Source organism: Lepidochelys kempii, chromosome 10, assembly GCF_965140285.1.
Source record: "Lepidochelys kempii isolate rLepKem1 chromosome 10, rLepKem1.hap1, whole genome shotgun sequence".
In the NCBI taxonomy this organism is placed as follows: Eukaryota; Metazoa; Chordata; order Testudines; family Cheloniidae; genus Lepidochelys; species Lepidochelys kempii.
Window position 1 is genome coordinate 79,367,951 of NC_136389.1, and position 16,348 is coordinate 79,384,298.

General features: G+C 43.2%; 1 protein-coding gene across 15 annotated transcripts in view; it reads right to left on the reverse strand.

The window, feature by feature from the left end:
• Window positions 1-16,348, reverse strand: part of MEGF11 (multiple EGF like domains 11) — a 382,208-nt gene that overhangs the window by 83,293 nt on the left and 282,567 nt on the right. For all 15 annotated transcript variants that reach the window (XR_012154103.1, XR_012154102.1, XM_073304382.2 and 12 more), the window contains 3 exons: window positions 9,119-9,239; window positions 7,070-7,233; window positions 6,361-6,463 (listed from right to left, as the gene is read on the reverse strand). Coding sequence is in view for 13 of the 15 variants with exons in the window: in XM_073304382.2 (XP_073160483.1) it covers window positions 6,361-6,463; window positions 7,070-7,233; window positions 9,119-9,239 (388 nt within the window). In the remaining 2 variants the exon portion in view is untranslated. The remainder of the gene's footprint in view (window positions 1-6,360; window positions 6,464-7,069; window positions 7,234-9,118; window positions 9,240-16,348) is intronic.

A 16,348-nucleotide genomic window follows, 5' to 3' on the forward strand; every position in this document is an offset into this window, starting at 1 on the left:
AATAGAGAGAAGCTAAAAATACCTCCGAGCTCACTGTCAAAGTGGACACTGTTTCTTTAAAATTCAAAAAGGCCTTCCCTTGAGTAAAAGGCTTATCCGTTTTACTGAATTAATGTGCCCACAGGAGGGAAGAAACATGTTTCTGTGTTTGAGTGACAGTGCAGATGTCGCTTGCAGCCTGCAAATTCTCTCCAAGGCAAAGTCTCATTCCTCAAAGCTAACTTTAGCTGTGACCAACCTACGTTTCCTGACCCCATTAGCTCACTTATACAACCACATGAGGAAATCCCTACAATTTGAGACTTCCACACCCATTGTACCATATTTCTGGATGTAATAAGAGACAATTAGGCTTTATATGGCTAGCGATTTATGAAAGTGATTGAGATTATGGATGACAGTAAATGCATATTGTGACTTTGTATTTGTTAGGTCAGAGATGCAACTTAATCTTGTGAATCACGAACAAACTGAATTGTTTAAAAGCACCAGTGAAATAATGGGATACCTTTTTCTCAACAGCCCAATCATTTCCCGGACTGTGTTTGCAGTCCTGATTAATTAAAGGTAAACGATCATGGGCTCTTGTATTAAAAAAACCTGCTGATTCTTCCCAGTGGAGTTTATAATTAGCCACACTGTTGAGTATTTTCCATCTTATGTTTACAGTACAACTCCATTTATTCTACATGTTTTGGGGACATCAAAATCATTTGAATAATCAGAGGAGTTACTGGCTAAACTAAACTATTCGCATTGGGAGAGAGTCTAGATATTATTGGCATTCTATAAAAATCAGAGAGAGAGAAAATAAGACATAACCGGGATTCAGATTAGAGCATTTCAGATTCAAGGAATTCAGATAAACAGGACTATGCTGACCTTAACTTTTAAAGGATCTGAAAATTTTCCCACTATCTATACCTTGTTATTTAATCCCACTGCAATATCAAAAAGGATAGCAAACTCTACACCATCACAGTTAACTCGAAGGGTTAGGCAGAACATTCGGAGTCAGAGCAGAGAGGAATTAGACACGTTGTGTGTGTCACCACAGACCGATGGCTTTGTTTAGCTGTGTGTGTCAATGTGGTGTGCGATTGTGAAAGGTGCTAGAATGTCGATCTTGGAGATGCTGCACAGCTTTGGCAGTGGACGGTTCCACGCACAGTCCTGCCCATGTCCCTTTGTCCTGGCACCGAGTGTTTTTCCCATCCCAGGAGAAATTTTCAAGATTTGAAAATTTTTCCCATCCCAAATCAGGATGAAGAGTTGAACTCTCAGAAGTTTTCACAAACCTCACAAATATTTTCAGTTTAGGTCCATGAAAATGTTTTGATTTGATTTCAGCCCTTTTTTTCCTGTTAGTCTAAATTTACTAATATTTCAAAAGGACAAGTCATTTTGACTTAAAAACCCCAAACTTGCCAATTCAAAAATGTTGAAATGGAACCATTTCCATTTTTTTCCAAAATTTGTTTGAGTTTCTGGTTAATAAATCGGCACTCCTGTCCAGCTTTAGAGGTGCCATCTGCAGTGGTGACAGAATAGATCTGTGTCCATGACTAATTCAGCTCTTGGCCTTTCCACTGAGACTACCAACAAAGGGGCCAATTAATGATAACTGGATGCTGGCATCTGTGATGAGGTCATTGCCCATGCAGAACTGAGCTGCAAACACCAAGCTCATTGGGCCAGATTGGGCTCATCTCCTGCATGACGGAGGGGGTAGATGCAAGAAGCTTCCCCACTCTTGTGCCTCTGTGCAAGAGTTGGGTCCAACTGTAGCCCTTGAGCTTTTCTATGTGCAAGGCCTATTCCTGGCTCACGCCACTAGCCACAACAAAGGACGGGAGGGCCAAGCAGGCAGGGCTCAGAGAGGAGCTCCCGCAGCACCTCCCTTTTACAAGGGTGGCAAAGTAGCTGTACTTCCTGGGACCTGCTGCTGACATTATGTCTACTTCATTGACAAGGTCTACCAAAGCTCATCCTGGGCTGGGCCACCAAGGCAAATGAGACCATTATGTCCAATTTCTAGTTACAAAACCAAAGAGGATCCTGGTCTGAACTTATGTCTAGAGCACAGAGCCTGAGTGCCCCGGCTTTCACCAGGTGGTCTGGGACTCTTGATTCTCTTTGCCCTGTTTGCTTGCATGCTGCTGCAAACCAGCAAATATTCCAGCATGCATTTATCCTCTAGCGTTCACTATCTCACATGACAGTGTTTACTATCTCACAAAGAACTCAGTGTGCATGACGTCCCAAATTAACCCACTACAATTAACATTAAAGCACTCCATGTTTGAGGGCTTTCATTTTAACCTGAATGTGCAAGGAAAAACCACCTTCCCAATGACTACCATGTTGGCAGGTCTAAGGCCGATGCCCACAGTCAGCTGGAGATTAGAAAGAAAATATAAAGTGATGGGTGCTGAAATACACAATCGATCTTAGAACAAGAGAGACCTTTGCGAATCTTTAAAAAGCTCTGAGTTTGCTCATTTCAGGCTCAGTCTTGCTGAGTGCTGAACCCTCTGGCTCTCCTGTCTAGCAATGAACTCAAGCATGTGCTTTACTTTAATTTCAATGAGACTACTCAAGTGCTTAAAGTTAAGCAGGTGCTTAAATGCATTGTTGACTCAGGGCCCTGGGCACTCAATTCCCTGCGGGATTGAGACCTTATTTCTTAGAACATGTACCACTTCCTCATGTGGAACAAAATTCAGCAGCATGTGCACATGTCTGGGATCTGATTCTGGCCCAGGCTGAACACATCTCACTTGGCTTCTGCCATCTGAGAGCCCTTTGCCAACTTTTCTTGTTCTTTTAATCATAGATGCCCTCCTTCCAAGACATCTCCAAAGCTACTAGTAACATGATAGTTATGTGTATCAGGCCGAGTGGTCCTTTGGGGGTTAATTTTCAGTAATAAAGACATGGAGAAATTGTCCCAACTCTCATCTGTTTACTTGGGTCCAAGATCTACCTTTGAACATATGTGTGGGACTCCTATGGACGATAACGTACATCTCTCTGAAGGTAGGATCTGGGCCAGAGTGAGCACTTACAGCTTGTTGCTGACATAGTGAATTGCTTATTTATGCACACAGCTGGTCTATGCAACTTTGTGATTCCATTGCTGATACTTCTGACTCCTTCATCCCGCTGTCTGTTACAACCACTGATTGCATCTTGTCTTAATCTAGGCTGTATACTCTGCAGGATACAGACTGCCTCTTGCATCGTACACTGCCCAGGACAACTGAGTCTCAATAGGTGCCATCATAATACAACTGTGGGTTGGGGGACTACTAATAAGTACCCTTGTATACTCAGTCCCGATGAGGCTTTCCCGCCGGCCCTGAGTTTTCTTACCCAGTCTTTCCTGTGTGCTCCTATCATCTTATCTGTCTCTGAAGGTTTATATCAGTAACATCTTGAAAACCTACTTTAAAGAACATGGGCTGTATCTTCCCCTTGATCTTTGCACAGAGGACTGGCATCAATGGGAGTCCCAAATGTAGCACGAACATACAGAGTATGCTTTTTCAGATGAAGTTTTGTGGCCATTAGGATAAGAAAGTTACATGAATTTCTCTGCTCGGTATGAGTGGGTAATAAAAATCTTCAGACATTCCTGAACTTTCCTCATCTTTTACAGGCCATGTCTAATTAGTAGCAAACTCGGAAAGTACAAATTTTATACCAAATTATTTATCCCATTGTGTTTGTAAAGCACACATCACAGAGTAGTTCACAACAACTTCAGACCATAAGATTAATCTTCTCTGATGACATTCTCACCAATGTGAATATATAATTATCTAACTGACGAGTCTCTGAAATTACATACTTTCAAACTCAAATGAGTCAAATTTATCCTTTTATTTGGTGTTAAGCCAAATGGAAAAACACTGAAAGCAGAATTGACAAAATACATGTTGGCTCTGTCTATCAGCACTTTTCATGCACCTGTCACATAACCATCTAGATGTCAATTTCAACCGGGGCTGAAATTCTAACCTAATATTTTCTTCCCTAATTGGAACGTGATCCTGAAGTTACTGAAGTCAATGGTGTTCCATGCCTGGAGAATTTGCAGGGTGCAGTTAGGCCGTAGCAGGTAACAAGTGTGTATATTATCCAGTAGTGAAAGAAAAAAACCAGGGGGGTACTGCAGATACTATCCTTACTTTTAGCAAGAGCGGTTTGCGCCTGCGTGTGGGCTACATTTGCAAGTGTGCCTGTGTTTGTGAGAACAAGGGTAGAATGTTTATGGGAAATCTTCCTTTTGGCTATATCGGCCTGAGGTATAGAATAGCAGTTGAGGACAAGAAACACTTTTTTGTGGAATGCTACATGCAAAGAGGTGTTCAAAGAAAATATCCTAGAACCAGGGCCAACTCCAGCCTTTTGGCCACCCCAAGCGCCGCCGAATTGCCACCGAAGAGGAAGAGAGGGAATGAAGAACTTGCCGCCCAATTGCTGCCGAAGACCCAGATGTGCCGGTCCAACAACACAGAGAGTGCCGCCCCTTTCTATTGGCCACCCCAGGCACCTGCTTCCTTCCCTGGTGCCTGGAGCCGGCCCTGCCTAGAACATAGTAAACTCTTCTCCTTCCTACCTCCAAAATTATACTCAATTCTGGGATTAACTGTACTTTCATAAGATCATGTCATCTCTTTTGGAATGGTGGCCAAAAAAACTTGTCGGAAGGGGTACCCTCTAATTACTCATTGAAAAGTCAGCAATAACACACAATCAGCCTGATGCATGGATGTACTGATGGCAGAGAGGCACCAGGACAGCTGAATGCCTCTATGCCACTGAGACGTAGGTATCCTGAGCGAGGAATGCAAACCCCAGAGTGTGTTAGTGAGCTTATACAACAGATCTGCTTGGGGAAGGCCAGTTTCTAAAGTATGCACATCCAGTATGCTGTTTAAAAAGAAGCCCCGTTTTTAAAGAGTGTACTGCACTTTTTATTTTTACATTATAAAAGTTGTTTTCAAATTTTAAACCCTTCACGTGGCTTTGTCTGCTTTTCTCCTGAGGAACGTGAGCTGCTGTGCTGATCATTCCACTCAGCAGGAGGGATGCAGAGGCTTATGCCATTAATTAGGACTTGGGTTGCAGGATCCTGAATGTGCTGGCTGCTTTTAGCTCAAACCACCCATTGCCGCTCCTGTTCCAAATCTTACATTTCTTAGGAAAGCAGCTGAGTTCCCCAAGCAAGCTACCATTAATGCAACTGCATTGTTAATGCATCTCCCATTGCTACTGCCACCCTAGGGCAGCAGGGATAATGATGTGACTTTGCATTCAAAGCCACGAAGATAAACTTTCATTTTTTAAAAGTAAGTCTCATAGGTTTTCCAGCTGTTGCTGCCCTGCTTCAAACGGAGCAGAGGCTGACTTTGTGTAAGCTGTGGTTTATTTTCATTGCTGTCATCTAGAACCACATCGATATTAAAGGACCCAAATTCGACAATGGGCACAGAGACTCTTTAGCACTAGAATCTCAGTTTCCTTCAGATAGTGTTTTGGGATCTCCAAGGCTGGCCAGCATTCTCTGGGATCTTATGGAAAGCCTCTCTCTGCTCCTTCTATGCAATCAGGAGAATGGACTGCAGAGCCAGCATTAACTTGCTCTCCATACCTACTGTTCTTGGCACTGTGGTTAGTGGGTAAAGTATAAATACAGAGGAGACAGCTACTGGCCATATGATTCTCATAGGAGCTACGCTGCCATAGGAGAAGCAAAAATGTAATGCACCATGTGTTTGCTATCTGCTTTCCTGGAAAGGCAGGTCTCAGGATCCACAAGGCATTGCATAATGACAGGTTTCAGAGTAACAGCCGTGTTAGTCTGTATTCGCAAAAAGAAAAGGAGTACTTGTGGCACCTTAGAGACTAACTAATTTATCTGAACATAAGCTTTCGTGAGCTACAGCTTATGCTTAAATAAATTGGTTAGTCTCTAAGGTGCCACAAGTACTCCTTTTCTTTTTTCAGGATCCACAAGGCCACAAATGTCTCCCTACAGAGAGGACAATAGAAGAGAAAACTGCACGAGAAAAACTTTGCAGGTTTCTAAAACAGCTTCCTCGTGACCAAGAATTTTTTTTACAGAAGGGTAATATCTGGCTCAAGGATTTGAAGCCTTCGTCAATGAATATGAATACAAATTTAATCAAAGCCATTTATCCTATCCCCTCATCATGAGCATTTCTGATGGGCATAAATTCTTAGAATCTCTCTCCTGTATATTTTGTTTAAAATTATACAGCCAGTTGAGCTAACTAGGTGATATAAGAATCAGAACCGTGCATATTATGCAGAATAGCTTAGTAATTTTACCTGTCCACCCAGCAAGACAGCAACAATAACCAGTGACGGCATCGCACCCATCTGCATGGCTACAGTCACAGCGTTCACTGCAATTAAGACCATATGTTCCATCCTTCCAAAAACATAAATTTAAAAGCGCCTTAGTAATCAGATTTTGGTCCTTAAATGTGCACAATCATCTATCATGCCCATTTTAATGCTAAGTTGCATTTTTTTAAATTAACATGCGACAGTCTGGGTGAAAAAAACATGATGCCTACCACTTCTAAAAAAAACCCCCCAAACTCGGAACACAAAACAATGTTCAAGAGACAACGCAGACTATATGGTCAGAGCTCGGATAGCACGTAGTACAAAAGGTAACTAGTCTACGGGAGACGGATAGCTCAGTGGTTTGAGCATTAGCCTGCTAAACCCAGGGTTTTGAGTTCAATACTTGAGGGGGCCATTTAGGGATCTGGGCCAAAATTGGGGATTGGTCTTGCTTTGACCAGGGGGTTGGACTAGATGACCTCCTGAGGTCCCTTCCAACCCTGATATTCTATGATACTTGACTACTTAGAACTCTGATCTGTTATTTAAGATTACTTTTTTCATTCCTCCATTAGAGCCTATGACAAAAATGTTCTATCCATCTATCGTATATTCTAGGAGTGCCATACACATCATCTGGGAATATTATTGAAAACAGATGCAGGTGTACTCTACTAATACTTACAGGGCAGGCCTGATCACAGTACTCTCCTTGCCATCCAGGCGAACAAAGACAAAACCCATCCACTGGATTGCAGGCTGCCCCATTGGCACAGTAACATGTCTGGTTACAGTTTAGACCCCAAGTTCCACTTGGACATGGAATGGAGCAGTCAACACCCTGCCATCCTAAAGAGACATGCAAGAGAAACAAAGTTGGGTAGGGTTTCCTCAACTGTCATTGTTAGAAAAAGAAAAACGAACACAGAGCTACAGGCGTCCATTTGCAGCATTACGCCGTTCTCTACAGCCAGCAGGTTAACAAGCACAGCTTGTAACATGTGCACTTTCCACACGGACCAAATGGCCAAGTTTCTTTGTTGCACCTAGGATCTGTAAGGTGCAAGAGGGTGGAGGTGGCAGGGAGGAAGAGCACAGAAATTGCAGCCTTCTGATTCTGGCTGGCCCTGGCATATGTTAGAGCAGCCTGGGGCTAAGGTTTGCCTTCTGTTTCTGACTCCTAAGGGCCAGGAGAGTTGGGTGGGGGAAATATAGGAGACAGCTATGCTGGCTGCAGCAGCTGTGGAGATCTGGTGGCTCTCTGGCCCCAGCACTGCTAAGGGTCTGAGGCAGGGAGAGAATCTGGAACAACCAAGGCCTTTTGCACCCTGAAGAGTGGGTATACAACATAAGCGGAAGAACTGCTACATGACACTGCTGGTTCTTTACATTCTATTTTTGTGGGAATGCTTTTTAATATAAAGCAGCTCACACACACACACACAACACACACACACACGAGCCATTGAGGCTCAGATCTTTACTGCCAGCCACGCAACAGCATTCAATATGCTGCTACTATATGTAATGGAGATTAGCAGAAATACCATGGTTTATGCACTGTAGTGAAATGGAGTTATACAGTGATTGATTAATTCCCGCTTGAAATGCCAGCTTTTATTATTGTGTGCAGCGTTGTTGTAGCCATGTTGGTCCCAGGATATTAGAGACCAGGTGGGTGAGGTAATATCTTTTAGTGGACCAACCTCTGTTGGTGAGAGAGACAAGCTTTTAAGTTTACATAGAGCTCTTCTTCGAGTCTTTATTATTCTTTGCTTCCGTGCTGGTTTAGGGCTCAAGCATGCCATATGAGGCCATACAGGCACAGCTGCCTGTCAGGGGCAGTGAGAAGATGCACAGTCCAAAGAGGGCTTGGAGAAGGCCCTGTGGGCCAGGAAGGCAGAAAGCCTCCCAGAGCTCCTCTGAACACAGGCAGTGCATAGTCACTGCTATCCCCATGGAGGAGGTGCCACCGTCTGCAGAGAGGCGTGTGTATCTGCAGGATGGCCCAGAGGCAATGCTAGCCACACCAGGTCCTGTGTTTGGGGAAGCACTAGGACTGCAGTTGTGGAGGTCTCTGGATGGAGGGAGGTTCCAGTTACCTAGTTGGAGGTCTCTGGATGGAGGGAGGTTCCAGTTACCTAGATGGGAGCCAGCCTCACTCAATCAATATTAACAGGAAGCTAACTGGGTAACAGCACAGGGCTAGCCTGGCCCAGCCTTGGCTTGGCCACACAGCGGAATAAGGGGAGGGAGGAAGGCCGTCTTTACTCCTGGGCTCAGACTGTGGGAGAGCACGAGCTACTCACCCTGAGAGAAAGTGGCGGGGAAGGGGCAGAGTGTATGAGGAGCCCTAGCTCTGCTCCCTCCCATTTGCCAGCCAGAGTGGCAGTCCAGGTGCACGCTGGGGAGGAGTTGCGACTCTGAGTCGCAATTTGTTCTCTGGTCTGCTAGAGAGGCAGTGCAGCTCCGCACCACCGCTTCATCTGGGCCGACTGTCAAATGCAATCTGGCCCGGAGTGAACCCTGCCATTTCAGACTCTTTCAGAAACACCTGGAGATAGTTAATAATTTACAAATGGAACACACTGGAGCTGCTGACTGCGCAATTCGGCTTAGTTGCAAATCAATTGCAATTTACACCCTGTTGCATTGTTATACCTTAAAAGGGACAGTGACATTTACAGCACCCAGTGCAACCAGTAGCCAGCTCTTCCCTCTGAATTACATTTACCTTCTCTGCAAAGACACAAGCCGTCCACCGGGGAACATGCTCCATCATTTTTGCAGTTACACACTGACGAGCAGTTGGCTCCGTATGTTCCGGCCCCACAAGTAATGGAGCAGTCATCTCCCTGCAAACCAAAATAAAACCAGTGTCAGGCAGAAAAATATGGATTTCAGGAAATTCTCATCTGCACATAAAGGAGGCTTTCATTTTCAGCAAGGTACACAGCATACTAAGACTTGATAGCTTAGTCTTCAGTGCTTGAACGGTCACCGCTGAGTCTAGGATTATGATGCAATTAGTGGTTTGATTGACTTGGAGGAAAGGGACAAGTTTCTGGAAGCCGTTCAACAGGAGGTATGAAAGTTCCAAAACCAAACTGCCTAGAACAGATGTTAGAGCATTAACCAAAACACCGCTTACAAAACACACAGAGTCTGCCACAAAGGCTCCAAAGAAAGGATTTTTCAGTAACCGAAGCCTAACAGAGCTCATGTATATTCATCCACCACAGATTGTGGGTGTGAAAAATTAAGTAGTAAAAGTCCATTAGACCTTCACATTGATACACTAACCTAGCTGGCGTGTGCATTTGTTCAGGGCTGGACTGTGATGTTCGACAGAGCCCTGAACAAGAGGTGCTTGTAACCTGAATTGCTGGAGAAGCAGTTATGGATGCATTGTGACTCAGACACCTCTCTGGGTTACAGCCCAGCCCGTTTCTGCCTAGCTCTGGGGTAGGGACTCTAGCAATTTGGCCTGCTCCAGTAGCAAATTACAGTGTTCCCTGAGCTGTCTCCATTGTACTGGCTGGCAAGTAGGAGGATGGAACCAAGACTCTGTCCGTATCCTCTTCACCTGCTGTAGCAAAAGGAGTAAAATAGTGAGCAGTATCCCCTTAGTCCTGTATGCCCCCAAGATCTGAGAAGCGCGCAAAAATGCACAGGGAAAGCATACCCTCTCTGCTACACCCTTGTGCAGGAATGTTGTGTAAGTCACAATCGAGCTCTTACACTGAAGCTCTTCTTAGTGAATTCAATTAGAATATGTAGTTATATTTCACAGAAAGCCACCATTCACTGCTCTGACACCCACATCTTAAAGATCAAAGGTGCAGATTTTATGCGTGTGCGCCCAGGAGAAGAACTATCACTCCTTTGATGTGACTGTGCATTTATCAGCAGATACAAATGTACAAAATGTCCATTTGCTTAAGTTCTAAAAAAGTAACACCTCACTGCGGGAAACTACGTTTTACAGCACTAAGCAGCAAATAAGACATCAAAAGGACATAGGGTCAGATTTTATAGTACTACAAATCCACAGATGGTTAAGAGAATTTCCAGCTTTCTATTGTACAGTAAGAGACTTTAAGTAAGGGACTTTCAGCCTTTCTATTGTACAGAGAACTCTTGTTTTAAGTGGATGGTAGCTAAACCATACAAATATGCTCTGTCCAGAAGCAAATCTTGTAGTCTAATTTTTTAGCAAATGTAGTGTTTGTAAAAGGTGATGGCTTTCACCTCAGTTGAGAGAGAGACAAGACCCCCAAAAACGCTTGGCTGTAAAGAGGAGCCGGTCTGACAGCCAGAGTGTCTGAAGTGCTCTCTTCACCCCACTGCCATATGTGCCTCCAGACGGATGTGGGGGAACCGGGAGTTGATCTGGATGTTAGAGAGGCATTCAGTCTCTATGCCTGGTCAGTCCTTCGCCCTTCTGCTGAGAGTGACAATGAGGTGGCCAATTAGTGCCACTTATAGACCCGTTTGTTGTGATGTGGAAACTAGAATGAGATTTCCAACTCATTTCACACAGGACATGGAACAGCCAGTGGTCACTGCTAATTTTTGATTACTACACCCTGTGCTGGATTAGAACCGGTGATCTAGAAGTAAAAACGATTTCCTTGTCAAAGGAAAGAAAAGCAGAGCTATTTGTAAAGTCTAGCGTTCAGTCACCCTGCTGTGGCAATATAGGGTCTGGATCTAAAATGCTCCAGTAAGGAGGATGAAGGTGTGGCCTAGAGATGGAGTGTCTGGACCTTTGGTTCTGCTGCGAACTCGGTGACTATGGGTATGCAGATGTAACATGCCCCTGTGCTAGCTGTACAATGGATACCAAGGGGCAGATCCTCAGGTGGTGCAAATTCCCCGGACTTCTGCAGAGTTATCACTATCTGCCCCAGCTGTAGGTCTGGTTCCAATAATATGTCCCTACTTGAGTCACAGGGGTGAGGGGTGTAAATGTTTATAAAGCACTTGGAGCTCCTCAGAAGAAAGGTGTTCTACAAATGCCCAGTATTATCATGACAATTCAGCCTTTACTCTGAATGTCGTTGGGTTTTGGGGAGCATTATGGTACGTAATTTAACTATACTGTACTTTGTGGCTTAACCACAGTTGGCCACTTTGTCCCTTCACAGTTATATTTATTGGGTGAACAACCCTGAATTAAAAAAACAAAACAGAACACCTTGTCTCCCCCACCTAGCTGGCTTAATGAGATTTCTCTCCCTGGTTATAACTAGCCAGACCTCCAGAACACTCGCTGAGTGACAACTGCCACATACACTTAACTTCTTAATTATATAATAGGAAAATGCACTTGAACTGTAGCACTGGCATTAAGATATTATTAATTATAAATGCAGAACCAGTTATTAACATTTTGAACTTGATTGGGGAGGATGACCTGTGAATTAAATACATTAAGGTACTGTTAAAGATATGTAAATTCCATGCACCCCTTCCCACCTGCCTCACTGGATAATATTGCAGTACATTTCTATCCAGTTGTTAATGAGTTATATGTTCCATTAAACTGGTATCAAATGTTGTTTATTGGATCTTCCCTCTTGCAATATGGTACTTTATATTTCTATCCTATTTAGTAAAATTAATCAACAGCTGTGCACCTTATGTTGATTATTCTTTTTTTTCTGTGAAGTTCAGAAGGTTAATGAGTGTAGTGAAAAGCCTGAATCTGGTATGTGAGATGGGAAGGAATAGCTAATTCAATCAAATATATACCCCTGAAAACATTACAGCTATATTAAAAAAATCTAGCTGTAAATAACCTGATATTTAACATCTCTCTTCCAGAGTGATCCATATGGACATCATAAACTTTCAGAAGCGCTTAATTTGTTTGCTCCAGTCTTTCAAGTTGAAGTTGGACGATAAGGTGGATAGAAAGCTGGCTAGATCGTCGGGCTCAACGGGTAGCGATCAATGGCTCCATGTCTAGTTGGCAGCCGGTATCAAGTGGAGTGCCCCAAGGGTTGGTCCTGGGGCCGGTTTTGTTCAATATCTTCATTAATGATCTGGAGGATGGTGTGGACTGCAACCTCAGCAAGTTTGCAGATGACACTAAACCGGGAGGAGTGGTAGATATGCTGGAGGGTAGGGACAGGATACGAGGGACCTAGACAAATTAGAGGATTGGGCCAAAAGAAATCTGATGAGGTTCAACAAGGACAAGTGTAGAGTCCTGCACTTAGGACGGAAGAATCCCATGCACCGCTACGGACTAGGGACCGAATGGCTAGACAGAAGTTCTGCAGAAAAGGACTTAGGCGTTACAGTGGACGAGAAGCTGGATATGAGTCAACAATGTGCCATTGTTGCCAAGAAGGCTAATGGCATTTTGGGCTGTATAAGTAGGGGCATTGCCAGCAGATCGAGGGACGTGATCGTTCCCTTCTAGTTGACATTGGTGAGGCCTCATCTGGAGTACTGTGTCCAGTTTTGGGTCCCACACTACAAGGAGGACATGGAAAAATTGGAAAGCATCCAGCAGAGGGCAACAAAAATGATAAAGGGGCTGGAACACATGACTTATGAGGAGAGGCTGAGGGAACGGGGATCGTTTAGTCTGCAGAAGAGAAGAATGAGGGAGGATTTGATAGCTGCTTTCAACTACCTGAAAGGGGGTTCCAAAGAGGATGGATCTAGACTGTTCTCAGTGGTAGCAGGTGTCAGAACGAGGAGTAATGGTCTAAAGTTGCAGTGGGGGAGATTTAGGTTGGATATTAGGAAAAAAAATTTCACTAGGAGGGTGGTGAAGCACTGGAATGCGTTACCTAGTGAGTTGGTGGAATCTCCTTCCTTTGAGGTTTTTAAGGTCAGGCTTGACAAAGCCCTGGCTGGGATGATTTAGTTGGGGATTGGTCCTGCTTTGAGCAGGGGGTTGGAGTAGATGACCTCCTGAGGTCCCTTCCAACCCTGATATTCTATAATTCTAAGGCTCAATTCATCAAAATGTATGCCCTGTATCCATCTGAATGAAACTTTATGGCTTTAAGGGTCAAATCCAACTCTCACTTACATCAATGGAAAGACTCTGACTGGCTTTAGCAGGAATTGTATCAGCCCTAATTCAGGAAACTGTAGCATTAAAGTCCATCTCCCCTCATAAAGCACTGTCTGCCTGATTCATGTCCTCTCACTTCCTACAACATCTTCTTCAGGCCCAATCCTGTGAGATACTGAGCACCTCAGTATTCAACAGGAGCTGAAGCTACTCAGCACTTCTCAGTGTGCTCAGCAATTAATAAGAGCAGGCCCTTCATTTGCTCTAATCCTTAACATGATGGGAACGTCACAGTACACCAAGCATACGCACATGGAATGTCTGGCACTGGTGATGCCGAAGAGTTGACTTGTAATCAGAATGAATAGTTGATTAATAGTACCAATAATACAACCCTTCATCTTCAAAGCACTGTAAATATTAGCTAATTGTTTCTAAAACTAAATGATAGGCTTTTACAGCACTGGGCAGAGATTTGGGCATGCAATGCTCATTATTGTTAATTCTCCCCTAAGTATTGATAGGCTAGGTCCAAGGAACCAAATTCCATCAATAATACAAGCTGCCAGTTCACATCCATCAGCATCAAATATTAATAGACTCATGAGGGCCAGAACATCCATCTTCCCAGATAGCAGTCGATAACATGTCTTGTTTCTGTTCACAAGTAAGGTGGAGATTTCCGTTCCCAAAAACAGTTATTGTAAAATGGAAAGTAGAGCTTAAAAACACACGAAGGCTTTAAGTGCTATTGTGTGAACAAATTCTGGATCCTTAAAGAAATAAGCACTGTTCCTATTCATGATTGCCTTAACAGCATGTGTAAGCTTATTTGTTTCTGTTAAAGGCATGCTCTTGCTATACTTTAAACAATGGCTCTCACATTTTAAGGGCCTGTTACAAAGCTCATCGAAGTCCACAGAAAGGCTCTCACTGACTTTAATGCTCCTAAATGCCTAAAAAGCAGCCTTCCAGAAGAAAAAATATTGGAAATTGGTATCCAGTATTCTGATGCCAGCTGTGATTCTAAAAATGAGCAACTGTGGCAGGCACAAAGCTGTGGCCATAATTGGTGGCTTTTGTATTTTGAACGTTTAAGAGATGAGAAATTAAAACTTTGAAAAGTGGATAAAATCCAGAGGAAAAGTTTACACTGCGGGACCAAACCTGGATCCATTGAAGTCAATGGGAAAACAGAAAATCAATTTTCCACGGCTTCTGCAATGCAGAAGGCTAACAGAGTTGTTATTGAATGTGACCTTAAGTTCACATTATAAAAACCTAGACAACAGGTTTGTGTAAGTGTTCTTAAGGTCCACGCAGTGCCCTCATCTCCTAGCAGAGTAAATAGGAATTGAGGACATTTACTGTCCCACATATTTGGACCAATAATAAACTGTACTCACTATATGACTAATTTGATATTCTGAAAACTGAAAGATTTACAGAATTTTTTATTGCACCATTTGAGTTATATATGCAGCTCCTATCAACTGCAACAGGGGATATCCCATGCACAGGCCCTCAGAGTTTACAATGCATGCACAAAATAGATGGAATGGTTGCAGAAGGGCATGTACAGTGCATTAGGTATGTAGAGATAAACAGATCAGGAAGACAAAATATGGGAGCTGTTTGTGGCTGGTGTCTGTGTGTCCAGATAAGCTGATTGCTATGGATTTACTTTATCAAAGTACATATTTATATGTGCATATATACATAATAGGTCACACCAACGTGCTGGTATACAGGATCTGTGCACTGGTGCAGATCACAGATACAGCTCTGTAATATTTACTTATTTAATTGTGACATTTACAATCAACCCAAAGTGGTTCTCTCCAAACATTCCCCCAAGGTAAACATATGGTATCCAGCAAAGTGAACTGGCGGAACTGACTAATTTCCCTAATGACATTCCAATGGAAATTTTAACATGCTCTTCTTAGGCACATTAACAGAAATATGGAACTTTGAACTTTTTATCTGTTTTCTCCTCCACCCCAGACTCCAGCAATTTATTCATGACCTTACAATACAACATCTTTAGTTTTCCAGACATAATGATGTCCTCTGGCAGAATTCCTTTCCCCTCTGGGCGATACTAATTACTCCCTGCAGATGTTGTTATTGGTGCTAATGATAAAATGCAGAAAAGAGGTTAGTGCAACAACCATAAGGTTCTTGTTACTAGTATAATCTAGGGTTTAAATTTGCAGATAATCATTGTTCCTGAGAAAGGACACATTTTCCTTTACTCAGTTTGTTATGTCATTTGATGTAGCTGTGCCAAATATTTAAATGCACGTACATACTGCAGTAGCCACTGGGAAACCTTTTCTAGTGACAGTTTCACTTCATCATTTCACCCTTTCCTTCTCTGAGATGGGGAGGGGATGGGAGAGGGACGGTGATGCTTGTTTAAAGAGGGAATTTAGTGCTCCTGAAAGTTACAGGGCTTGACGGTCCTGAAGACTGAAGTCCTTTATTTAGTCATAAAGCAGTTTCAATACGGCATCAGTGAAGGCTTCCCCATTCTACTCCTCTGAGGGCATCGTATCTCTTCTGGAGACATCAATGCTAGAAGCAAGGGGTTAGTTCAGTTTCTCCACAACCAATCCTGCGGCTTTCCAGCAAGACTAACACAATAATACCAACCAGTGCCACATGTGGCGGGGATGCATTTGGATGTGGGTGTGATGTGTTGCTTTTTCTTCTAAAATCTGACTTTTTTTTATCCCTTGCTGTTTAAATTACATCCTCTTACACTGATTTACCAATGGATGTAACTGAAATTGTCATTTACTTCACCTCTGAATTTGTCCTAATATATTAATGTATACAGTAAATCTGCCTTCCTGGGAATAATTCTGAAATTTAGTTTATTGTAAAAGGGTTTTAGTGAAACAGAAACAAAAGAGAAAG